We start from the raw sequence: 27,735 nt of genomic DNA on the forward strand, positions 1-27,735 counted from the left end.
TAAACTCAGTACCACATTCACCATACCATATAGAATACCCCAAAAGTACAATTTAAAACTGTCTGGCTTACAAAAAGTACGACACAAAAAAGTTAGTTGACAAACAAAAATAATATATTTGGCATGGCAGATCATCAAATAAATTGGATTTTAAGTACAAATTTATAATATTTTACCAAAATGGGGAGCAAATCTAGCAAGGACACGCGACGTATTAGCATTGATAACACTTTTGCTATTAATTCAGCAGTAGCTATCCAACAACCATTTGAAGATGATTCTATTATTAATGCAGACGACTTACAGACAGTAAGTGAACGTTAATAAGATTCAAATATTAAAAGATAAAATTATTAGAAATTAACACAATGTAAGAAATAAGTAACATGCTGTTAAATGTGTTGCGTGATGTTCTTTTTTTCATTTTAACAGGATAATAGTAATGATGTTCATTATAAAGATACCAACAGACCTACTGATAATGATGAGAACCGCGAGTACTGGGTACAAAGAATTGACTACCTAAAGCATGAGCATCAATTAATTAATAAAATAATAGAAAGCGAATTTGAGAAAACCATTAACGAAAATAATAATTTACTTCAAACTTCTACTGTGACTCAGGATAAACTGCAAAAAATGAAGCCATGTTTTGACTGGAGAGCAAAGGTGAGAACCAAATTATTAGCTGTAAAAACTTTCTGCACGTTCCAAATAAAAAATGTAAAATAAATGAAATTGCAGATTTTACAGTGTTACGAAGCTAATCCTCATCAACCATTGGTGTGTTCTACAGTAGTGCAAGCATTTAACAACTATGTTACATCATGCAGGATTGGAGAATAACCTTTGTTTTATTGTATTTTTTCGTTTTTGTAGGTTAATGCTTCAAAAATATATTATGTTTAAAATCTATTTGACTATTCTTATACTTATACTTAATTTGTAAAAAAATATTTTTTGTATAATGTGTGTAATATTTGTGTGGTATTGTAACAGATTATCTGTTAAATTTATACGCTTTGTAGGTCTGGAAAATCATCTTCTGTGTTATCTGTACAAGCACGTTTCTATATTGACTGTGATAAAAAAAAAGTTATTGTCAAACAATTGTCACTTTTGACAAATTCAAAGTTCAAACTAATGTATTGGCTAAAGACGGTTTATTTGAATCACAAATTCATAGCTGCCGAGTAATAAGTTATTTCCTGCCTTTAATTGATTACTTTTATCGAAATCAGTGCGAATAGATTGTTGAAGAGAGTTTAGTTCATCTATTTATTCAAAGTGCAAATGACACCCGCTGTATCCCTTCTTTCTTAAATGCAGCTGCGTTAATTCGGATAAAATCCCTTTTAAAATTAAATTCTTACCATTATAATGACCTCCAATGATTCAAAAACGGAAGATGATTCAATCTGTCATACAATTTTGGACAAAATTAATGCAAACAACCCAGAAGTTGTCGCTAACAAGGTATTTTTACGTTCTGTTTTTGCTTACTTTTTATTTATCTTTTATCCTGGGTATCTTGAGGGCAGCCTATTTTGCTTACCTCAAAAGATAAACAACTCGTCGTAGATACAACAAAAACACCATGTGTTAATATTATAGTAGTCACATATATTTTGTCTTTGTAATAAAAGTCTTCGGGAACGCGTATATGAAATCTTACCCAGGGCACTCATGACAATGCAATCTTGGACTCCCTTATGGTTGCGATCCTCAATCATGAGGAATTTACTAAGCAAAAGAATCTCTCTAGAATAAAGTGGAGATTTCCAATGTACTATTATTTACAGTTAAGTGACACTGAATGTAAGATGTATATCAACATATAATTTCTTGTTACAGGCACCAGACATAAATGATTTCACAATTATAAAGCCAATAAGCCGTGGGGCATTTGGGAAAGTGTTTCTGGCACACAAGAAGAATAATGAAGAGCTAATGTATGCAATAAAAGTAATGAAAAAGTCTGACATGATCAACAAGAACATGGTCACCCAAGTGGTGACAGAGAGGAATGCTCTCGCTCTCTCCAGGAGTCCATTTTGCGTGCACTTATTTTATTCTCTGCAGTCAGCATCATCTGTATATTTGGTAAGATATATTTTATACATTACATTTATTGTGTTCACTTAGTTTCATGCTGTGTGGTGGCTGTCTAGAGAAGAATACATTAAATGGATCAATATCAGATGGAAAGTAAATTTTTTGAAGTTAGTCTTCTAATGCACTCTCAATAGACACAACCACAAGAAGTTACAATGATGACTCTCTCTTTTAGAAAACCCCCGATGAAACAGATGGTCATTTAATAACTTTTCTATATGACTTAAAAATGTTTAGTTCCATTATTTCACTAACCATGTCCTGTAATAGGGCTAGAACTTTACATTTATAATTATATCCTACTTACTTTTTATTTATTGGTTTTATTATGACCACACTGAAATATATTTCAAATATGATGTTATTTACTGTCTCCTGTGATTGGAAATCATAGGTCAGTTACCACACAATATTTATCCAATAAAAATTTAACTATAGAAATATAAATATAGTCTAGTAGTAATATTACATGTGTACTTTATTAACATTTTCAGGTGATGGAGTATATGGTAGGGGGTGATTTAAAATCACTATTAGGAGCTTATGGATTTCTAGAAGAACCAATGGCTGTTTTCTACATTGCAGAAGTAACTCTAGCATTGGACTACTTGCACAAACACAACATTGTCCATAGAGATCTGAAACCAGATAATATGCTTATTTCGAAGACAGGCCATGTAAAACTAACTGATTTTGGGCTATCTAAGATTGAAATACATAGAGGTAATGTACATTAGCATTATAACATCAAACATTTATTGATACAGGAATGCCTAGTGGATCATTGTGGATTTGTGTTCCTGTAGAAAGCTTTTGGGTAAACCTAAGAGTGACTTTTAAGACTTATGGATGTTTGAAAATAACACTGGTTGATTCAACTATACAATGTTCTGAATTTTTATTTGATGATTTATTTTTATTTTCATCATTTATTAAGTTTGTCTATTGTTAAACAATGCCATGATTGGTACAGGATCCCTAGTATAGTTTTCATCATTTATTAATAACAAGCTGATTTTTCGTGAGTAGCTTCGTTTCGACAAGACGCCCAACATTTTTCCTTACAGCAATGTTGGTAAATGGTAGCTTGATGGGGCAGCAAGGATAAAATATGTTGACCGGACGAATTCTAAAAATTTATTACTAACCAAATTTTTCTTTGTTAATTATCAAGATAATTATTTAAATAACGTGAAAAAAATATTTGTCCTACAAAATATAAGGTTTTTATTAAGGCGTCCCCCCTCTCCAACATGTATCATAAACAAGGCCATGAAAAATAATTACTAACCAGCTGATTTTTTTTTTATTGGCTGTCTACCATTTACATAGTCTACCATGCACATTGTCCTACAAATTACATGGTATGTCATCTCGGACCTACGCTGAAAAGATGTTAATTCCGCAGGATTATTTTTTTTATTAGTAACTGTAGGACAAAGGTATCACGTGATAGGATAATATAATTTTTATCTAAATAAAACAATGTCCTACAAAAAAAAGGGTAACTTTTATTAATCCTACAAGATTTGTAATTTAACTATAATATAATATAAATAAACTATAAAACTGGCGGACTGGAATAACGTACTTCGCAATTTGTAGGACAATGTGGGTAGTAAGCTGTGTAAATGTTAGACAGCTAATAAAAAAAAAATCAGCTGGTTAGTAATTATTTTTCATGACCTTGTTTATGATACATGTTGGAGAGGGGGGACGCCTTAAAAAAAACCTTATATTTTGTAGGACAAATATTTTTTCACGTTATTTAGATAATTGTCTCGATAATTAATAAAAAAAAATTCGGTTAGTAATATTTTTTTTTGATTCGTCAAATCAACATATTTCATCCCTATTATTTTAGTTATAAACCACAATCGAGAACTTTCGTACGAGAATTTGTTGGGCGTCTCATTGAAACGAAGCTATTCTGGAACACTCAGCTTGATACTAATTATTTTTACATTAAGTATTAGTACTACAACTTTTAAGTGTAGGTCCGAGATGACATACCATGTAATTTGTAGGACAATGTGCATGGTAGACTATGTAAATGGTAGACAGCCAATAAAAAAAAATCAGCTGGTTAGTAATTATTTTTCATGGCCTTGTTTATGATACATGTTGGAGAGGGGGGACGCCTTAATAAAAACCTTATATTTTGTAGGACAAATATTTTTTCACGTTATTTAAATAATTATCTTGATAATTAACAAAGAAAAATTTGGTTAGTAATAAATTTTTAGAATTCGTCCGGTCAACATATTTTATCCTTGCTGCCCCATCAAGCTACCATTTACCAACATTGCTGTAAGGAAAAATGTTGGGCGTCTTGTCGAAACGAAGCTACTCACGAAAAATCAGCTTGTTATTAATAAATGATGAAAACTATACTAGGGATCCTGTACTAGATAGTATATTTCATAACATACAACCATGTCACACTCAAAAAAAAACCTATTACCAAAATCTTAATAAGACTGAAATTATCAAATCAGAATTGTTCAGTTTTGTCTATGGTTCTACGTATTAATTATCTGTCGTTGGTATTAATTTTAATCTGTAGGATTAAAAGCATAGAGATTTATAGTTTGAAATAGTTCGTTGTAGTACCGTTGTCGTCGTGTCGTTCGCGGTGGTGTATGCCGCCACCGGGATAAAACTTGTTCGAGAAGCTTCGGAGTCGTCGGTCGCGCTCGCGCATATTTGTCGTTTTAGTTATACTCCGAAGTAGAAGCCACTATTCGTATTCGTAGCGTTTCCTTTAAATTCGCGTTAACTTCATTGTTCGCGGTGCAACGTGCTGTAAGATCGACGCCACGTGAGAAGAGGAAGAAGGTAGAGGTAACCGGTAGACCATTCCGAGGTAAGACTAGCTAGCTCGAGCTTAGGGTGAGTTGAAGGTGCCTTATACCTAGTACAAGAGGCTGCGCCCATCAGCAGCAGGTGAGTGCGTGACCCTATAGCACTTTGCATCTTAATTTTTCGTATATACAGTCCACTTAACCTTCTTCGGGACACGATCATCTTGTCCATCGAAGAGAGGAACATTCGGTTCCTTATTTGTTCTAACGGCCGCGGAATTCATAATATTTTCGGTCTCGGAGCCGAATCTAACATTTTGGCCATCGTGCCGGATGTATGTTTAACATTTTTGGTCTTCGAGACGTATTCACCACATTTTTGGTCACTTCGGCGGATCTTAATTGTTCCATCGTCCTAAACACCATTTTTGCTATTTTCCGTCGACCGAACATAACGAACATTGAAATTAATTTTATCGTGTCGTATTTCGCTAAAGGAACGAACATTTACGTAAAGTGGCTTCTAAATTTGTCGTTTCGTGTCGTATTTCGTATTAGATTTGCTATTTTGTATTGCATTTCTATAAAATTTCGTAATTTTCGTTTTGTCGATTAACATTTTATGTTGAGGGTGGGTGTGATTCTTTACACCTCATCACTTTGTTAGTTGTACTTAGGTCCCGCCATCTTTGCGCTATTTTTATTAATAGTCGTTGGTTGTCAGTATTGCATTGCGCCATATTTATTTGTCGTTGGTCATATTGTCAATACTGTCAAATTGTATTAGACTTTGACGTATTATAGTGTCGAAGTCAGCTGTCAGTGACATTGCAATTATTTGCTATTGTTGTCGATTTCGTTAAGTTTATAAACTTATGCCATCAAAAACACTGCTTGTAAAAAAATCCAAGCCTCGCCATTCAGCTCTTCCACCGTAAAAAGTCGTAAGATCCATGGAATCCAAGTCGGCTGATTCATACAGACTCTACTTAAGAGACCTTCCGTCTTAAGGTATTATCTCACTATCTAACCTAACAACATCTCATGGGACCATATCAATATTAAAAATATTTTATGTTTCAAATAAATAGATTGGTTTTGGCAATCGTACTAAACAAAATAATTTAATTTAATATACTTGTGATATACATTATTTTTTTATAATATAGAGGAAGCAGACTAAGCTGGAACGCCTCGGAAAAGTATATCTTCCTTACCGCACTCTTGAAACTAGAACATAGCAGCGCTTCAGACGCAAAAATTGATCTAGCGGTGGTGCTGCTGGAAGCGGTGATACCACAAACAGTTCACATTGTGTTTTAATCGCATCATATCGCAGCACACGAGTAACATTACTACGATTGCCAAGTCCAATCTATTTATTTGAAACATAAAATATTTTTAATATTGATATGGTCCCATGAGATGTTGTTAGGTTAGATAGTGAGATAATACCTTAAGACGGAAGGTCTCTTAAGTAGAGTCTGTATGAATCAGCCGACTTGGATTCCATGGATCTTACGACTTTTTACGGTGGAAGAGCTGAATGGCGAGGCTTGGATTTTTTTACAAGCAGTGTTTTTGATGGCATCTCATTCCTTTTTGTAGGTATGCCTACTTTTTTTCCTTTCCGGAATTTTCTATTACTTGAATGTCAACAACAGATTTTTTTAAAGCCCCCTCACTGTCTTACGAGAATGAGCGTTCTTTTTTGTAGGCAATATTTGTAGTTATTGTAAGAATTATTATTTGAAGAGTATATTAATAAAACATATTTTCCGCTAGACCACGTTTTTATTAAGTTCTATTTTAATCTTGAGTCACCGAACAATATCATTTTATACACAACCAGTAATATAGATTACAATTTATATTAAAAAGGTTCTTACAATACGCCCCCTTTATCTATATTACCCACCTATAACAAAACTCTACAAAAATACTACCAAACATAACTGTTTCGTGGAACTGGCTAAATAGTTGAATCTCTAAACTCTGACACGGTAGACTACTGTTACTATCTGAGTTACCTTTTGTTTATTTCAAATCAACCTCCATTGAAGTTGACACGGACTTACAAACGGACATACCAAACGCTTGCAATAATTTTAAAATACATTGTTTTTAGTCTCAAATAATCACTCAGTCATCTATAAGCATGTTATCACGCGGAGGTCCAACAAGAATTCAAGTTTGATTTTATTTTAGCACAAATTACGATCAGGCCTACACTCAGGCCGTTACAGGACCACTCTCTGAAATTAAATCACATGTTAAAAAGTTGTAAAATTTAGTTTATTTCCTCTCTCTAACAGGATAACGCCTATTACTATCATTACTTATATCAACAGATTCACGTTCCATTACTTCAGACTCGCTTACACCCGTCATAGCATTAGTCATATTACTTACTTCACTTGTATCTGTAACCACAGGCAAACGTACACCTATATCACCTGTAACACCCGCATCAGTCATGCACTCTCTTCATTCATCATCACTTTCATTCGATCATGACAATAAATTAAATCGAAAAAGTTAATATTTTGACAACTGGAATTACTCCCGTTATCCTCAAGAAAAACATCGTCTAAAAACTTAACAACTCGACTGATTGTGATTTCACGTGTCTTCGTATTAAATAATCGATATCTTCTTATGAATATCCGACAAAAATCATTGGTATTGACTTTGCATCCAATTTTCGTCTTTTCTGTTTGGTATAAGAGTATACGCTGCACATCCAAATAAGCATAAATGGGTAACATCTACTCGTTTCCCAGACCATTTTTGTAGTGGAACGCGGTCTTTCACTGCCTTCGTCGGACTCCGGTTTTTGATATAAATCACAGTATTTAACGCTCTTGCTCAAATTCGCTTCAATTTATAATAGACTTCTCGATTTTTCGATAATAGTTCTGTTAGCTCTCTCAACCATACCATTCTGTTTGGTGGTATATACTATATATCGCCTTCTGATGTAGAATTTCATTTGTTGACAAAAAATATCGTAAGCTCTATTACAAAACTTCGTTCCACCATCTGATCTCATACACTTGTTCGACTTGCTAGTTGCCTTTTCAACGCGAACTTTATATTTTTTAAATTTCGTAAAGTCTCACTCTTATGTTTGAGAAAATTAACATGTGTCATTCGAGTATATTCGTCGATAAATAATAACATGTACCTTGAACCGTTGAATGAAGTAGCTTCCATGGAACCACATAAACCTGTATATACGATCTCCAGCATATCGTTCGCCCACGTTCAGAGTTTTGGAAATGGTTTCTTACTAGTCGACATATCCGTCGTAATGTTCACATCATCAAGACGAGTCACAATATTCTTTAAAATTCGCATATATTCCGGATTAGTACGGGCTAGTCTTCTATGCCAATATTTATTTGACATTGTCAAATTACATATCGGTGATTTGACAAATTGTTTAAATTTATGTATACCATGTACGTTGTGGCCAGTTGCGATGATATTATCTATAGAGTTACTAATAGTGCAACCGTTTATCCGGAAATTAACAGTAAATCCTTTTTCAGTAAGTTTACTCACCAATAACGAAATCATACTTAAATTATTAGTCTGTATTTGTCTTCTGCATTCAACCTGTAGTTATTTTTAAAATTATTACTTGCAAAGTATATTCATAATACATATTTTCAGCTAGACCATATTTTTCACCGAACAATATCGAAAAGTGCATTAGCGAAAAGTGCTGAAAGGGGTTACGAGGCCGATTTGGATAAAAACTATAACTGCATCATTAGTTTTTAAAATATCTTTTTCCTTAGCCGGGAATCGAACGAGTTCAGTTTTTAAAAAATACACCCTCTATATTATTCCATTATATGATAGTGTCGCGTATAAGGATAAAATTCTGGAAAGTAATGTTATGTGACAAATTAAAGTAAAAGGAAAATTTTGAAGAAAATACATATATATTCATACCTTGGCATACTAATCCTTAAGGATTATACATATCATATGACTTATGTATAATTCTTTAGGACTATACATAAGTCATAAAATTGAAGAATTTGTTGGTTAATCAACTAATTCTTCGATGTTATGGCCATGATTTACGGCTTAGTATGAGAAAGTAATAGGTTGGCAACTAAGTTCCCGCCGAGGATTTATTTTTTAATAAAAATAGAAAACTGATTAATTGGAAAATTCTTATTTTTCGTTGTTTACAACTTCGTAATAACGTTGAATATGATTTTCAATATCTCTTTGTTAAGTAATCACTCGGATTTGACTCGAAAAAGTCATTCTCGCAAATTGTCAACTTTACATCTGTATGTAAACTCTGCATACGCATAGCAAGTTACAAACGCACAGCAATTTAGAAATCTAATATAATGGTCCTAAAAATAACCTTAACTAAGTCGAACATAAAAATATAAATACTTGGAGAACAAAACGTCCGCTTTCGAATGATTTAAAACATAAGGCCAAAAAATTGTTAATATGCGAAATGTTTAAATTAATGAATGGCGGTAACTTAACTGCCAAATTATGAAAAAAATTGAATTTTCTTAAAAATGAGGCTTTTCCTTTACTTTGTCATTTATCATTACTTTCAAGAATTTTATCCTTATAAGCAACACTATGAGGTAGTGGAATAATATAGAGGGTGTATTTTTTTTTCAAATATTACGTAAGTTGAAAACATGATTTTTTGTATGATTTTAGATATTGGTTTGTCTTTAATGCTATTTGGTAGGTTTAGGTCTAAAACGGATAGGGCAAAAGGAATTGTGTAATTAGGGTAATCCGTTTAAAAGTTATTAAGGATTTTACATTGTGAACTTTGTAAAATTTTATAATTATGTATGCTTATTTTCATACAGACATTTATTTTAGCGCAACAAGGGCGAAATTTGCCTAAACATTTGTTTCCTTGGAAACAAACTTATTATTATTTTATAATACGGTGACAGTTGCTTTACCTCACGACAGTTATTGTATTTTGTGTATGTTACCGTTAGATTGCAGAATACGTTAGCATACACATTAACTAGTTAGTCTCAAGATTAGCTAGAAGATAATAATATGCAGATTAACTATGTAGTAAAATTCGAAACATCTTTTCAGACTTGTTCTTAGGGCTAAAACATATGCCTTTTTACGACATAACGACGTATCGTGATACATAGCGACATCATGCCGCAAAACGATATTGTTTCTTGAAAATATGCAATGTTTGTCGTAAATTCATGACACGACGACGCATCATGGCATGCACGAAACGACGTCAAGGGTTGAAAATTGATACAATCTTCGTTTTGTACTTTAATACAAATGTAATGGGCAAGCTAATCTGCGTTTTAACTGATTAGGCACATTAGCCGCAACATATAGTTTTATTCTCATGACATTTGTCAGAAATTCGGAATGTTTTTGATATTATATTACTTTTTAGGATTCCGTACCTAAAGGGTAAAAACGGAACCTATTACTAAGCTGTCCGTTTGTCTGTCTGACATAGAGCTCTATTTCTGAAACCTTAATAGATAGAAACTTAATTTTTATACGGAATATGTATAATGATGGCCACTTTAACAACAAGTACTAAAAATAAAAATAAAAACTTTCAAATAAAGAGAGTTTTTTTTTCTTTATAAGGAGGAAATCTTCAAAAGGTACCGTGACCGATGACGTGGAAGTGACGCGGGGTTATGTGGGACTTTTACCGCACTAAAACCCCCCGGTGGCCGTCCTCAATGTTTGTTGGAGAACTCCGGGAACTCCGACGAAACGCAACCGAAGTCCTCCAAGCGCGATGCCCCGATGGAGCTCTGCCCTGGGGGAGCAGTTTTCGCTCCTCCCAAACTATCCGGTGTTCACGACGGTATGCGACCACACATACCGCCGTCCTTCCCGGGGACACTTATAGGACGGTTCGAGCTCCCACTCGTGCCACGCCCAACTCCGGAAGCCCCTTTTAGTCGCCTCTTACGACAGGCAGGGGATATCGTAGCCCTATTTTAGTCCAGGAACTACAGGGACAAACATATAAGGACCTGCTATTTTTTGGCGTTTTTCACTTTATCTATTGAACCGTAATAGATGTTACAGTTGACATTTTCACAATGCATTCTATGGCTGCTATAATATCAATTAGTAAATATAAAAAACACATGTTTTTTTTGGTACGGAACCCTCAGTGTACGAGTTCGATTCGCACTTCACCCATTATATTGAACCACCCATTGTATTGAAGTTAAATTAAAGTTGGAATTGAAAACTTCTTTTGTCTTGAGAATAAAAACAATTGACGTCGCCAATAATAGTAGGGGAGCCCAAGAGGGGATTTCGAGAGTGACTCGAACGCGGCAGATTAAGATATGGGAAATACCTTACATCCTATAGAGTATCTTAAACAATCCATTTGGGGGGTTCGCACGGGGAAAATATCGTGAAATCTATAGTAGCTTAATTACATGCTGAAAACAATAAATTTATAACAATCTGACGATTTGAGGGTGGCGTTAGGGAGTAATAAGGTTGCAAAAAAATCGTTACTTATAGAGTCACTTATTAGCATGAATCCCTGGAAAGTAATGGTGTATAACAAGCTAAAGGAAAAGGCAAATTTTATGGAAAATACATTTTTTTTTCAAATCGTCGGTATAAAAAGACCCCTCCACTAAATCGTCAGATGAAGGGTTATGAGAAGTAAAACATCAGCTGGAATTTCCTGTATAATAATCTTACGCCCTCGAGTGTGTCAAGATAACGATTTTTTTTTTTTGCATTTTCAAAGAGTGACACTGACAGTCTTTCGAATCGAATCGTCAGTCTTTCGAATGGGCGACTCATCTGTGGTAACTTAATATCCCCTTTTGAAAATCAAATGCACTGGTGTAATTATTTTTCTCCATTTTTACTTCTCGTATGGCTGCAAACCAGCAGATAAACATATTTCTGCTGCGCCTTGAGTATGTCCGTCTGACTCATTTTTTTACATCTTTCGAATCCTCTAGAAGCTATTCCCACCGTGAATCGAAAAATATCATACAAACTTTTCTTCACTCACTAAAGTGTAATCTATACAATCGTATAGGTCCAAACGACGCTCGAGTTTCTTCCCATTAAGCATCATGGGCTCCCCTACTACTCGTACATTTCGCGGACAGGAACACAGATTCATTAACTGCAAATGTAACTTTGTAATCCTATATACTTATATAGGATACAAAGTTATTTTATGTAGTTGGTGTATCTAGATAACCGGAAAGAAATTGCAAAATACATATTATAGTTTTTCCGTGAGTTATATACTAAACACTAATTGTATTCTCAATCTTAACCTTCTATGTCTGCTAGAAGTGCCTTAACATTTTGATGATCGGTCAGTCAGTGAGTGACAAAATTACGAACTTTGACTACTTGTAATTCTTAAACTACTGGTTCAAATTAAATGAAATTGGTAATACACCGTGTCTATACAATGCTTGCTTGGCTCCTGAAAATTCAGGCTTCTAGCTTCATATGCAACGAAGTTACAGGGGGTCAAAAATGGGCCGAATTGCTTCGGGAAAAGTATGGTACGGCCGTGCCGCTTCTTTTGGCTCGACTTGGCGGAGGCACTGCCGTGCCTCCAGATATCAATTAATGACAATGTCTACTGGGAGCAACGAAAGTGGCGCAAGTGATGGGGACGTTAATAGGATTGCCCGGGATTACAGTATGATGCGATTGGAGTATATAGCGGAATCGGATATGACAGGCTGCGTTGAGGAGGACCTTAGGGAACTTACAAATGAATTCCATAAAGCGCAAATAAATTTATTGCGTTCATTAAGTGCTGCCCAACGCCAGTCTGAAATTGGTGTAACTGCATCATTTGATACAAAATTTAGAAGTGTTTTGGCCCGTCTGCGGCATTTAAATAGTGACCGTCAGATTAAACAAGAAGTAGTTTCGGGTTTTGCTAAGCTGCCTAAAATTAACATTAAGCCATTCGATGGTAAGCTAGAAAATTGGTTATCTTTTAAACAATTATTTGAGTCGTTGATCCATAATAGAAATATTCCTAATGTGGAAAAGTTACATTACTTGTTAACTTGTGTCGAAAATAAAGCGTATGATTTAATCAGGAACTTTCCACTCACGGATGAAAATTATATAGACGCGTATGATACACTTAATAAATATTATAATAAGAAGCGCTATATAATGGCCTCCTATTATCAAAAGTTGTTGTCATGTGAGCCAGTGAAAACAAAATCAGCTGTAGAACTTGAGCGTGTTCATAGAACTTTTGTGGAGAATTTAAGTGTTTTGGAAAAGTTTGGATTACCAGATAAGAACTTCATGTTGTTCCATTTATTTTGGTCAAAATTAGATCGGGCCACAAAAGAATCATTTCAATTAGAATTTAATTCAGATGAGATACCAGAGTTCACTCAAGTTCAGGATTTTGTTGAGAAACAAGTTAGGGCATTAAGTGAGGTAACTCCGAACCCAATATTAAGTAATGTAGGAATATCAAAAGAACCGAAACCAAGTAACTTTAAAAAGTCCAAATCCTCATTTGTCGTGTCGGGAGTGACTTGTGACTTTTGTACTGGCCAACATAGTCTTTCATCATGTAAGAATTTTCTAAATTTAGATATAGATTCTCGATTTAAATTTATTAAAAATAAAAATCTTTGTATCCGCTGCTTTTCGAAAACTCATAGGGTAAAAACTTGTCGAGTCCCTATAAGTTGTGGTGTATGTGGGTGTTCACATAACACATTGTTACATTTTAAAAAATCGGTTACACCGTCCGCTGATAGCAATTCCCAACCTGATACTGAAGTTGTTAGTTCCATTAATAATAATGCACAACTGAGTAATATTGTTTTAACTTCTGTCGGTGGTAAAAGTACAATCTTGTTTTCTACAGCTAAGGTTCTTATAAAAGATAGTTGGGGAAACTTTCAACCTGTAAGGGTGTTGTTGGATTGTGCAAGCGCTTGCAACTTTATTTCGGTACCATGTGCAAAGCGCCTCGGGTTATGTATTAAAAACACTAAACAATCAATAAATGGAATCGGATCTTCTGTTGCTGAGTCTCGTGGTTCACTATGTTGTGAAATAAAATCCTATAACTCAAATAAAATCGATTTTAAGTTTGAAGCTTTTGTTTTGTCGTCGATATGTAGTGACCAACCTGCACATTTTGTTGATTTTTGTGGTTGGTCACATATTAGGAATTTACCTTTGGCTGATCCAGACTTCGCTCGTCCAGGGGCTATTGACATGCTATTGAATGCGGATATATTTGCTTCATCTCTCATACCTGGTCTGAGACGAGGGAGGCCGGGACAACCAAAGGCTCTAAATACTATATTTGGTTGGATTCTAATGGGTGAGTGTGAGGTAGATCACACACACAACTGTCGTAATGGTAAACAGAGTGATTGTTTTTTCGTCGATAACTCTTATTTATCAAATATAAAATTAGATAACACTTTAAAAAGATTCTGGGAAACAGAAGAGGTTCGCACTCCTGTCTGTAAAATCTTTTCGAAGGAGGATCAAGCCTGTGAAAATTATTTCACTAATAATTATAGTCGTAACGATGATGGTAGATTTGTGGTGCCTCTTCCATTCATGAATCCTGCAGTAAAGCCATCGTTCTCACATTCCCGTGAAATTGCTTTAAAAAGATTTCTCTCTCTCGAGCGAAGACTTAATATAAATGTTGAATTTAGAGATGCCTACGTTCGGTTCATGAATGAGTATGAGGTTGCCGGTCATATGGAGCAGGTGGATCCCCCGACTTCAAGCGTTGGGAAGTTTTATTATATCCCTCATCACGGAGTATTGCGACCAGATTCTGTTAGCACCCCACTTCGTACTGTGTTCGATGCAAGTTGTAGAGATGCTAATGGATTGTCTTTGAATGATACGCTACTTGCTGGGCCTAAACTGCAAACTAATATTTTCGATTTACTTATTCGGTTCCGTTGGCATGCTGTCGTTTTTACTGGTGACGTCAAACAGATGTATAGACAGATCTTGGTTTGTAGAGATGACACCGAGTACCTACGCATTCTGTGGCGCCCATCTGCTGACGGTCCTATACGTGACTATAGGCTTCGCACGGTCACTTATGGCGTATCATCTGCACCGTTTCAGGCTCTTCGTGCGATCGCTCAACTAGCAGAAGACTCTACCCAAGAACTTCCGGCTGCTTCTACAGTTCTTAGTAGAGACATTTATGTCGATGATATCGTGTCGGGCGCTGACTCGGTAGAGCAAGCTCTACAATTGCGCTCGGAACTCACCAAAATTTTGTCGTCTGGTGGTTTCCATTTAAGAAAGTGGACATCTAATTGTAGTGAGTTTTTCGTTGATCTTCCATCTTCTGACTTATACTCAGAAGAATTTAAACATTTCCAAGAGATGTCAGACCTCTCCTTAAAAATTTTGGGACTTTTATGGCATCCGCAATCGGATGATTTTAGATTTCGTGTCGTCAACCCCGATGATTCTAGGTGCACCAAACGTACCATACTCTCCCATATTGCGCGGATTTATGACCCTTTGGGATTTCTAGCGCCGATTACGTTTTATGCTAAATATCTTATGCAACTTCTTTGGACTTCGGGAGTTTCATGGGACGATAATGTGCCACCTCACATTGCACACGAGTGGTTGCGATTTAAGTCTCAATTGTCGTCGTTAGTTTCGATTACCATTCCTCGGCGTATGGTAAATTCTTTCGTGTCGTTACAGTTGCATGGCTTCTGTGACGCTTCAGAACGTGGCTATTGTGCTGTCACATTCTTTCGTGTCGTTGAGGCGGATGGCTCTACATCCATTCATTTTTGTTGTGCAAAGTCGAAAGTCGCGCCTTTGCGAAAATTGTCGATTCCAAGATTGGAACTTTTAGCTGCTGTCTTGTTATCTATTTTAATGGAATCGGTGGTAGAGGCTTTAAAACCATTTCATGCAGTTCAAGAGTTCTACGCATGGTCTGACCCTACTGTCACTTTGGCTTGGATTAAATCTTGTCCATCCAAGTGGAAAACGTTTGTGGCGAATAGAGTCAGCCACATTCAGATTAGAGTAGGTCCTGAACACTGGCGTCACGTGAGCTCTAGTTCGAATGCTGCTGATATTGGTTCTCGTGGTACGCTTCCAGCTGACCTCGTTGACTGTTCCATGTGGTGGAAGGGCCCTTCATGGCTTGTAGAGCCAGAGAATGATTGGCCTTCTTCATTATTGGTAGAACAGAACACAGACTCTATCGCAGAAGAACAAAGGATTCTTAGCCTTCTGTCACCGGAAAAGGTGAATCTCGTTAGCGATTTGTTAAATCGTTTTTCGTCGCTTTCGAAAGTAAAGCGTGTTTTGTCATTTTGTTTTCGTTTCGCTCATAATTTGAGAAATTATAAAAATAAATTTGTCGGTGCATTACAGCCTTGTGAGCTACGTCAAGCTTTTGAGTTGCTCATAAAGCAACCACAAGTAGAGTCGTTTTCGTTTGAATTGGATTGTCTAAGTAAAGGTTCGCCTAATTCGCTACCCAAAGCCTTGCGTAAATTGTCCCCTTTCGTTGATGACGCGGGTATTTTGAGGGTGGGCGGTCGGTTAGCTAACGCTAATGTAGAGTTTACCGTTAGACATCCTATTCTTTTGCCTCGTAATCATAGATTAACATTTCTTATTATCGATGAGTACCATAAGAAATCCATGCATCCTGGTGCTCAAACTCTACAAAATTTACTTTCGCAAGATTTTTGGATTCTCTCGCCTAAACGAGCTATTTGTTCTGCAGTTGTTGCTCTCTGTCGTGAGCGTGGTGTGCGAATCTAGAAGTATTTCTTATCGTTTTCGTAAATTAGTTTCGTTTCAACGTAACTCTTTCTTGTCGTAGGTTATTAATTTGTGTCGTTTTCTTAAGTTAGTTACATTTTCACGTAAATCTTTCGTGTCGTAGTTCATAATCTGTGTCGTTTTCGGAATAGTTACGTTTTAACTTAACTCTTTCTTGTCGTAGGTTAAGTAATTTGTGTTTTATGTTTGTGTGTTCGTAAATACGTAGTATTTAGGTGGGCGGTATGTTCAGTTTTGTCTATGGTTCTACGTATTAATTATCTGTCGTTGGTATTAATTTTAATCTGTAGGATTAAAAGCATAGAGATTTATAGTTTGAAATAGTTCGTTGTAGTACCGTTGTCGTCGTGTCGTTCGCGGTGGTGTATGCCGCCACCGGGATAAAACTTGTTCGAGAAGCTTCGGAGTCGTCGGTCGCGCTCGCGCATATTTGTCGTTTTAGTTATACTCCGAAGTAGAAGCCACTATTCGTATTCGTAGCGTTTCCTTTAAATTCGCGTTAACTTCATTGTTCGCGGTGCAACGTGCTGTAAGATCGACGCCACGTGAGAAGAGGAAGAAGGTAGAGGTAACCGGTAGACCATTCCGAGGTAAGACTAGCTAGCTCGAGCTTAGGGTGAGTTGAAGGTGCCTTATACCTAGTACAAGAGGCTGCGCCCATCAGCAGCAGGTGAGTGCGTGACCCTATAGCACTTTGCATCTTAATTTTTCGTATATACAGTCCACTTAACCTTCTTCGGGACACGATCATCTTGTCCATCGAAGAGAGGAACATTCGGTTCCTTATTTGTTCTAACGGCCGCGGAATTCATAATATTTTCGGTCTCGGAGCCGAATCTAACATTTTGGCCATCGTGCCGGATGTATGTTTAACATTTTTGGTCTTCGAGACGTATTCACCACAAGAATATTAAATTAATGTTAATTATTTATTTTGAATATTTTTTCTAGATCTGGAGATATCAGACTTTGTAAATCGGACCCCAAGTCTAAACATGCGTACTCCCGGTCAGCTGTTGTCCCTCACATCACACCTCTCGTTTGGTTCTGGTGGAGGCGACAGCGCCCACAACTCAGTCATTGATGCCTGTGAGAACCTACTTGATGAACTTAAAGAGACTAGTATGAAATTATAGTTCATATTCATTTCATTAATTAGTGATATTAGGAACACATAGATTACTTTCAAATTGAAAAATTAAGCTTAAATGTTGATATTTTAATTGATAAAGAGTACGCCTTCTATGCTAATTATCTAAAGTTACAATCAAATATAAAAGACTGTAAGCCTTTGTATTCCATATGACTTTCATCCTTTACTGTGTAAAAGTGTACATTTTCTTCATAATATTCAATTCATAATCTATATGCATATCTTTGTATTAGAATAGTACAATGTCCATTTGACATTATATCAAGACTCGATGCTAATTGCACATAGGAGGTATGTAATAATTTATTATTGATGTTTCAGCTAAAATGAAGGGTTTTGACAATGCCGGTGGCTTAGACAGTTCACCACTGCAGGAAAAATCACAACTCTCTGGAATACACCCTTTTTTGAGTGCCGAAAGCATTAATCTGGATGACATACCTGTAAGTACATATGTTTATTACTGATATAGTCTATACTTCTATGCCAATATTATAAAGAGGAATACTTTGTTTGTTTGGTTGTAATGAATAGGCTCAAGAACTACTGGACCGATTTTAAAAATTCTTTCACCATTCGAAAGCTACATTATCTATGAGTACCATAGGCTATATTTTATATGAAATATATATGATAAATAGATTTTGAGGCGGTACAAAGTTTGCCGGGTCAGCTAGTTATTAATAAAATAATTGCTTGTTATATATTTTCACATATTTTCCTTAAATGTTTCAGTCTCTAGACTCAGGCTCTGAATCTTTAAGTTCATATCACACTTGTGAAAGCTCCAAGACAAGCAATAACTCTAGAAGCAACAAATCCACCGACATCAGTACTAATGGCTCCTCAATGGAATCAACTGTCCTCAGTGACTCCCAGCATGACCATTCTACTTCTCCGCTTTGTAGAGGACAGTCATTGAAAAGGATACCAAGGTAAGCTTAAATTTAACTACTGAAATAACTAATAAACTGTTAACAATACTGAATAGTTTTAGATTACGTGAAAGATGCTCCACTAAAACTACCGCTTGGGCATCAGCTTCATGTGGCGTGCGACGCGCGGTTAATAGCAGCAGTGTTGAACTTATTTTGAGAAATAGTATATGAGAGGGTACCCGATGCGCGTGAAAAAACACGCCGCACTGCGCTACTCGTACTATTTTCAAATTCAATACAAACACGCGAACATGCACACACGCTAATTTTACCAGACAACCTTGAAGCTGAGTGTTTTCTTCAAATAAAACTAGTATTTCTTAAAATTACATATCCTTCGGCTTCTAGTGCCTTATTGTAGTTGTTCGAACGCCAAAAAAATATCGACGTTCATACTGTCTCATTCAATAACATATTGCTACTAAATTTTGTTCATTAATTCCGAATTTAATTTCAGTTTTCGAGCAAAGAAACGCAAGCGAATTTTAGACTGTGATGGGGACACTCCAACCGGGGTGTCCAGCCTTGCGGAGTCCAAGGAGAACCACAGTGGGCTTACACAGGAAATTATGGCTTTGGAGCTAACCCAGAATACACCGAAACGAATGTCAATACATCCAACGCCGGAGAGGCGTAAGAACCCTATAAAAGGCGTTTTGAAAAAGAGGTACGTCATTTATTTATTTAAAAAGAAATTACTATTTATCACCTCTTTACTAATTTTTACCTAGGTTCATAATAGCTGAATTACAAGAGACACAATGTCTTTTCGGTTGAACATCTTTGGCTCTTACCAACCACCATAATTTCTAATAGTAATAAGCTCTAAATCAAAATAGACAAAACAAAATATCGAGAAAGTTGATATTAAGTACATATTTTTGTAAATAAATTACGCCTTCTACACTCATAACCCTAGGACACAGGATTTATTCTGTGTTGTGGAAGCCATGGATCCAATGACAAATACATTATGTAGGTTTTACAAGCTTAATACCTAATCATAATTATTATTACCTCCAGATGGGTGTCACAAAACGATAGCCACCATTTCAATGTAGGAGTGATATTCTCGACGCCAGTATCGAATAGCAAATCGCCAGGCGCTAAGAAAAGGCACAAGGCAACCAGATTCAACCTGCCACTTGATGATCCCGGTACAAATACAGAGGATAAATCGATTTCCTTCAGCAAACATGTATCAACTAGTTTAGAGATATTTCCAACAAGAAGAATGAGTAAGGTAATGTATATAAGACATTATATGTATTTTATATTTATGAAATGGTACAAAAGGGGGCTTTATGCTAAACAATGTTATATTTGCTAAAACTACAATTATTTCTTATTACCAAGTTGCATCTTACTTTAATTTACGAAACAAATTGACTATGGTATATTTTGTTGATTTTTGAAATGTCTGAATTCCTCTGCTTTAATTTTTTTATTTTTAATTCATGAAAAGTAAATCATAGGTTGAAAGTAATTGCAATTTATGGATTAGATTTTTTTCGATATAGGGAGAAGGCAGCAGATCACCTACAGAGTTATGTAAGACGCCCTTAGCAACAGCACATACGCCGTACAGAACCCCAAAGAGTGTAAGAAGAGGGAACCAAATCTCAGATCAAAGAATACTCGGCACTCCTGACTACTTGGCTCCTGAGCTGCTATTAAAGTAATCTTTTGCCTGTTAAACATTTTTTCTTAGAACTTAAAGTTTGCAATTAATAAACAACACATTTTCATAAAAAATACCTACAGAAAAGATTGAAATTATGATTAAAATAAACGAAATGTCAACTCTAAACTCTATTATTGTTGTGCAAAGATCGCATTTAGTCTGTTTAATATTCATTGTGCAAGACATAAAAAATAGAATTAAAATAATATGATGACCATTTTATAAGTAGAATAGTGAAGTTAAACATTCTTTAAGCATATGGTTTTATTTTTCATTTGTAATTTTCAGGCAAGGCCATGGCCCACCGGTGGACTGGTGGGCATTAGGAGTTTGCCTATACGAATTTATGACAGGAGTGCCTCCTTTTAATGATGAAACGCCGCAAGCAGTATTTCATAATATTCTATCTAGAAGTAAGTAATTAGTTTAAAATAATGTTAAAGTAAAGCATGAATTAAATAGTAGAGTATATTAAAATCATTGTCAGGTTTTCAATTATTTTAAGTATTAAGTGTTTCAGTTACTCAAAAAGCACTTATAAAACTGGAGGGGTCAATACATAATAGCATTACTGAAGTGTCAAGGAGGCCGTAGAGCGCTTTTACCAATTTTTATATATAATTTGAAATTTGAATACGTAAATTTATACTTTGTTACGGTTGGAGTCAACGATTTTGGTGGTGCGGGATTGAAGCGTTTTTAAATAAGTCTGCTTTTCAATTTCAATCAGACTTTTTGTGTCTACTTTGTTGTTAGGTTTTATGTTTATTTTGTTATGGTTCCAGACATAGAATGGCCGGAGGCGGAGGAGGCGCTGTCCCCGGAGGCGGTGTCCGGCATCGAGGCGCTGCTGACGATGGAGGCGCGCGCGCGGCCCGCCGCCGCCGCCGTGCGCGCCATGCCGCTGTTCCGCGACATCGCCTGGGAGCGCCAGCTGGACGCGCCGCCGCCCTTCGTGCCCGCGCCCGACGATCTGCACGACACTGGGTACTTTCAAGGTAAGTCGTTTTAAATTATATATATATAATCCTGAACTTACCACTGACTGACTGACATGCCGTTCTCCATGATGCCGTCTAGGAGCGACTTTGTTGTCTATGGCGGGTTTTCTCCTCTCCCCCCCGAGGCAAAGGGAAAAATATGAGATGCCATAGATTCAAGATGGCGGCCGATTTAAAAATTTTAACTTTTTTATTTATTGACTTTATGCTGATGTTTGTTTCTTTTTCGAATAATATTCGGGTGGGTATTACGATGAAATTGGAAAAAAATGAAAAACCAAGATGGCCGCCGAGATATTTGAGTTTGAAATTTTTCAATTTTCGAGGTGTTTTTAAGAGGTCGTATCTCTTGGGATTTTTAATATTTTGTTGCCATTTTTTAAAATTTTCTCGGATATGTCCTCGATTTTGCCAAATTGGATTTAATTTTTTTTTTCAACAAGATGGCGGGTCGTCTGTTAGGCGATTTGTAAAATGTACGAAAAAACGGATTTTTTGAAGTGAAATATTCGGAGGTTGGCAACGTTTGAGCGATTTGGTTTGTTCGGGGCGGTCGTGGGGCTCGGTTCGAAGTGTTGCCAGGTTTGAGTTTTTTTCTCCCCACTCTTACAATTTTTCAAACTTTTCATTCAAAAATATGAAAAGTAGAAGGAGAAATATTTCTGATGAACATTTTTCACAGGAATATTTTTTTTGGCTGCCGTAATGACATTTGACCATTTTCGTCGATGTCGACTGGCAACACTGGCCGCAGGAATTTTTTTTCAGTTTTACGAAAAATCGACTTCCTCGACCTGAAGGAGTGGTGGGGGGTGGGTTTGATGTATGAGTGGAATTTTTTATTAGCCTCCGTGTCTATGGGAAAAATCTGAAACTTTCAAAATTCAAGATGGCGGCCGAGCTGGATTGGGCAACTTTTTTTTTTTATTTTGCACCTATCCAAGATCGGTATCGTTTCCGGCTAATTTGAGGGCGACTGATACGATGAAATTAGAAAAATTTGAAAAAACAAGATGGCCGGCGAGATACTTTAGTTTGAAATTTTTCATTTTTCGAGGTGTGTTCGCGGGGTGGCACTGATGTGTTTTTTTAAATATTTTTTTGATTTTTTTCGTTTTTTTTCTCGGATATATGCTCAATTTTACCGAATCGGATTTTTTTTTTTTTTAACCAGATGGCGGATCGTTCGTCAGGCAATTTGTAAAATGTATGAAAAAACGCATTTTTTGAAGTAAAATATTTTGAGGTTGGCAACATTTCAGCGAATCGCCTTGTATGGGGCGGTTGTGGAGCGTGACTTGAAGTGTTGCCAGGTTGAGGTTTTTTTTTCTTTGTTCATACTTTTTTTGGAACTTTCCATTCAAAAATGTAAAAAGTAGAAGGAGAAACATTTTTAATGAAAATATTTTACATGGGTATTTGTCAGGGGGGTCGTAATGACATTTGACCATTTTCATCCAAATTAACTGGCAACACTGGGATACAGAATTTTTTTTCGCGATTTTCACTTTTTGAGTACTTGGGCGGAAACCGTAGACAGAGCATATAAGTAATGTATGGAAGATATTTTTTATTTCAAATGGACCCTATGTAAAAAATCGAAAATCCAATGTTGCCATATACAAAAAAAATGTTTACATACAAATGCATTTTCTACAGGATTATCGAAGATTTCAGGCCGTTACCACCATTTGAGGTAATTTTTTTGTATGAGGCGCTTAATGGCAGTTATAGACTGTACCAATGTGTAACGAAATATTTCAGTGTTGCCATACAAAAAATAATAATTTTCAAACATGTGCATTTTTGTATGTCACATTTCAAGCTGTTGTAAATTTTTGACAACGTTATAATGTATGACGCGTTTGTATGTACTAATAGACTGCACATTTTGGTAAAAAAATATTTTAGTGTTGCCATACAAAAAATATTAATTTTCATACATATGTATTTTTGTATGTAATATTTCAAGCTGTTGTCTTGTATGGGTAACATTAGAATGTATGAGGCGTTTGTACGTACTAATATTGTGCACATTTTGATTAAAAAATATTTTAGTGTTGCCATACAAAAAATAATAATTTTCATACATTTGTATTTTTGTATATGGTGTTTCGGGCTGTTGTCTCCCTTTAAAGACCACCACCACCATGCCCAGCATCACTAAACGTCAGTTTTCTGTATGAGGCGTTTAATGGTACTCATAGACTGTACAGATTTTTGGAAAAATATTTCAGTGTTGCCATATAAAAAATAATAATTTTCATACAAGTGCATTTTTGTATGTCATATTTCAAGCTGTTGTTTCCTTTTGATGTCATTCCAATGTAAGAGGCGTTTGTAGATACTAGCAGTTTTAACATTTGGGTAAAAGAATATTTCAGTGTTCCCATACAAAAAATAATAATTTTCATACATATGCATTTTAGTATGTCACATTTCAAGCTGTTGTATATTTTTGACAACCCTATAATATATGACGTGTTTGTATGTACTAATAAACTGCACATTTTGGTAAAACAATATTTTAATGTTGCAATACAAAAAATAATAATTTTCATATATATGTATTTTTGTATGCAATATTTCAAGCTGTTGCCTTCTATTGATACCATTAGAATGTATGAGGCGTTTGTAGGTACTAATATTCTGCACATTTTTATAAAATAATATTTTAGTGTGGCCATACAAAAAATAATAATTTTCATACATATGTATTTTCTATTAAATATTTCAAGCTGTTGTATATTTTGACAACATTAAAATGTACGATGCGTTTGTAGGTATCAATAGATTTCACATTGTGGTAAAAAAAAATCAGTGGTGCCGTACACAAAATAATATTTTTTATACGCATGCATCTTTGTATGTAATATTTAAAACTGTTGTCTCCTTTTGAAGTTATTACCTAATACGTGGCGTTGTTAGCTACTAACAGTTTGAACCCTACGTCAGTAGGATAATATATCTATGGTTTGAACATTTGGGTGAAAATATATTTCAGTGCTGCCATACAAAAAAAATGTGAGCCGTCACGGGACGCCTGGCAGATGTGAAACATCGACATTATTTTGTAAAAGTAATATGCAGAAAAGAACATATTGTGATAGGAACTAAATATGTCATGATGATAAAATAAAATATTACGATTTTTTTCCAGATAATGATGACTATTTATTGAATAAACATTTATTTTCATTAAATATCGCAGTCGATTGCGCATGGCGACGTGTCGCCACACCGTACACACTACTGCATATAGACTGTATATACAGGGTGAATTTTTAAAACGGGCCTTCAGGGCCAAATCGGAAACTATAAGGATTAGCGAAAAATGCTGAAAGGAGTTACGAGGCCGATTTTGATAAAAACTAAAACTGCATCATTACTTTTTTAAAATAACTTTTTCCCTAGACGGGAATCGAACGAGTTCATTTTGAAAAAAAAATGCACCCTCTATATTATTCCATTATCTGATAGTGTTGCTTATAAGGATCAAAATCTGGGAAGTAATGTTATGTGACAAATTAAAGGAAAAGGAAAATTTCATTTCACCACGGCATGCGTCGCCACGCCAGAAATCGGTTTTACTCGTACGTGCGGCTATAGATGTTTCACATCAAAAATCGGTTACAGGGTTTATAAGTATATATTTCGGAATTAATTTATGAGTCGTTTAAAAATGTATATGATTTAATCTTAATGAGCTAACTTATTGGTATGTTGAGAAAGCAATAACTGGTTTGAATTTTTTTTATGACTTGAGTTTTGGAGTATTCTATTTATTTGAGTTTAATTGGTTGTATGTGTTAAATTGTTTGTGGCTTAAGTTACCTATATGAATTTTACCCGTGATTATTCTTTTTGGAGTGTAGCCCTACCATGCACATAGCAGGAAGGGGCGTAAGATGTTAGATTCTCTTCTTACGTATTAATGTATAATTATTTATTAACAGACACAGACTTTGTGGATGTAGTATGTAGTCAAGTAAAGGATACAAAATGTATTAATCTTCAACATTTTTGTGACTTTAAAAGAGGGGTAAAATATAAGATTTACTAAAGAAGGGCCATAATCTATTAGGTATATTTGGATATTTTCAAAGGATGGACAGGATAAATATGATATACGATTTACAAAAGAAGGATATAATGTAAGAGGTATATTTTCTGCACTGCTCTGCTCCTATTGATTGTAGCGTGATGAAAAGTATACTATAACCAGCTCAGGAGTATGAAAAATAATTGTATCAAGTTTCGTTAAAATCCGTCGAGTAGTTTTTTTTTTCTATAACGGTTATATAGACAGACAGACAAAAATTTTAATGATTGCATTCTTGACATCAGTATCGATCCCTAAATACCCCCTGATAGTTATTTTGGAAATATATTTCTTGTACAGAATTGACCTCTCTACAGATTTATTATAAGTATAGAATTAATATAGATAATATAATATATAGAAATAATGTATGACGCGTTTGTATGTACTAATAGACTACACATTTTGTTAAAAAAATATTTTAGTGTTGTCATACAAGAAATAACAATTTTTATAAATAGTTATTTTTGTATGTAATATTTCAAGCTTTTGTCTCCTTATTATGTCTTTAAAATGTATGGCTTATAGACAAAAAAATCACGACCATTCTTGGTATTTTGCAAATATTAACTCATATCTTTTCCAAACAGCCCCAAACAGAATGAATAAAACTTCAATATAGGGGAAAAAATGTAAAAAAATTTTGCACGCAAAACTAAAGAAGACAACCGTTTCGCGAGCTGCTTTAGCAGCGAGCGCACACAAGCGATACCTAGTATAACTATAACTATAGTCTGATTCATAATTAGGTGTCCAAAATGTAAACAAAGAAATGTCACTGTCAAAATTAACAAGAAACAAAAACTTTAACAAATATACACAATTTAACAAACGCGTTATGTAAACAAGAAAACATTCCACTTCGATCACAATCACGAAAATGAATAATATCAGCTACGAAACTTAAAAATGACGGCACAAGAAATGTTTTGGATTCCGATTGTGTTACCATTATCACATTTTAATTTTCTACCATAAACTTTGTTTTTTATTATTATTACTGTATGGAACGAAATTGAGGTGATACAAATATTAGAAAATGTGAATTTATCTTAATTTATTTAGATTATTGTTTTATTATTGTTGTATCACTTTCATATCGACAAAAATAAGAAACTACCATTTCAAACGTATTTTCTTGATAGGTCAACACCTTTGTTTACATTTTGGACACCTAATTATGAATCAGACTATTCTAACAACTAGTTCTATAACTGTATAGTTATATTTAATGAGAGAGAGTTATACTATAACTATACAGTTATAGAACTGTTGCTGTACCTAATTGAGGGTTCCAGGTGTACAGATTCAAAACAACCAAATAGAAATAAATGCTTTATAAACGCATTCTACACTCACAGCCCCACACTAGGTCACTGTATCGTGGGCGCTATGGACACAACAGAGACAAATACACAAACACCCAGACCCAGAAACAGAGACCTAAATTCATCATTTAGACATCTGTCTGGCTGGGGATCGAACCCGGAACCTTCTGCGCGTGAGACCGGTATGGGGACCGCTCCGCAACGCGGGCCGTCAATGTAAATGTTGATTTTCGATTAAAAATTGTCATATGAAGGGGGCAAAAACTTTACCTGACAATTATTACCGCATTTTACCGCAAGAACCTTTGAAAATTTTCGTTCCAATAAATATATTTTCATTCATGATGTTTTTGTTAATTTTTTCTTTCTAAATTTGTCCAGTTAAATTTATTGTTTGTAACGCTTTATGTATTTCATTTCAGCTCGCAACATCCTGCAACAGCTTCAAGTATCTAATTTCGACATGTAATACGAAATCTCAAAAATTATTAATTTTCATCCCACATTGTAGTGGTACGTTCGAATGTAACTTTATGTAAGACCCTTATAGCCATACTACCCTAATTCCAACGGTAAAATTATAGCCACACGATTCTTAGGAGATTTAACTCGCCTTACGATAAATAATTTACGATAAATAGCTTTTAAAGTAAGCTGTGTCGTTAGTCTACATTTGTGTTTTTAAGATATTATGAAGTAAATCGGCGCTGGATCTAGGGCTGAAATTAATATTGATCCCTAGTCATTTTTATTT

The 27,735-nt window shown here is 35.2% G+C and overlaps 1 protein-coding gene and 1 long non-coding RNA gene across 4 annotated transcripts; both read left to right on the forward strand.

The window, feature by feature from the left end:
* Positions 1-74: 74 nt before the first annotated feature.
* On the forward strand, positions 75-27,467 carry gwl (serine/threonine-protein kinase greatwall). Of its 3 annotated transcripts, none has more exons than XM_073088017.1 (13): positions 75-309; positions 433-669; positions 1,855-2,103; positions 2,610-2,838; positions 17,727-17,897; positions 18,250-18,371; positions 18,664-18,863; positions 19,324-19,533; positions 19,890-20,109; positions 20,387-20,544; positions 20,839-20,963; positions 21,336-21,548; positions 27,404-27,467. In XM_073088017.1, the coding sequence occupies exons 1-13, from the start codon at positions 181-183 to the stop codon at positions 27,448-27,450; spliced, it is 2,310 nt and encodes a 769-aa protein (XP_072944118.1). In that variant the 5' UTR covers positions 75-180; the 3' UTR covers positions 27,451-27,467. The 3 variants fall into 3 exon arrangements, with proteins under 3 accessions (XP_072944118.1, XP_072944126.1, XP_072944134.1); XM_073088025.1 differs by having other exon boundaries at positions 76-309; positions 17,727-17,864; XM_073088033.1 differs by lacking the exons at positions 75-309; positions 433-669 and adding an exon at positions 1,109-1,476.
* Positions 15,927-17,445, forward strand: LOC140753368 (uncharacterized). The gene is made up of 2 exons (XR_012103558.1): positions 15,927-16,815; positions 16,939-17,445. It is a non-coding gene; the product is annotated as an uncharacterized LOC140753368 (long non-coding RNA).
* Positions 27,468-27,735: the final 268 nt, after the last annotated feature.

Source organism: Epargyreus clarus, unplaced genomic scaffold (assembly GCF_041222505.1).
Source record: "Epargyreus clarus isolate Ecla_fem2 unplaced genomic scaffold, WU_Ecla_fem_2.2 ptg000003l, whole genome shotgun sequence".
Lineage (NCBI taxonomy): Eukaryota > Metazoa > Arthropoda > Insecta > Lepidoptera > Hesperiidae > Epargyreus > Epargyreus clarus.

Coding starts and splice junctions, on each gene's coding strand:
- gwl (XM_073088017.1), top strand. CDS start 181: ATGGGGAGCAAATCTAGCAAGGACACGCGACGTATTAGCATTGATAAC. Junction 17,898..18,249: donor TGATGAACTTAAAGAGACTA/GTATGAAATTAT, acceptor TTGATGTTTCAG/CTAAAATGAAGGGTTTTGAC. Junction 18,864..19,323: donor TCATTGAAAAGGATACCAAG/GTAAGCTTAAAT, acceptor ATTTAATTTCAG/TTTTCGAGCAAAGAAACGCA.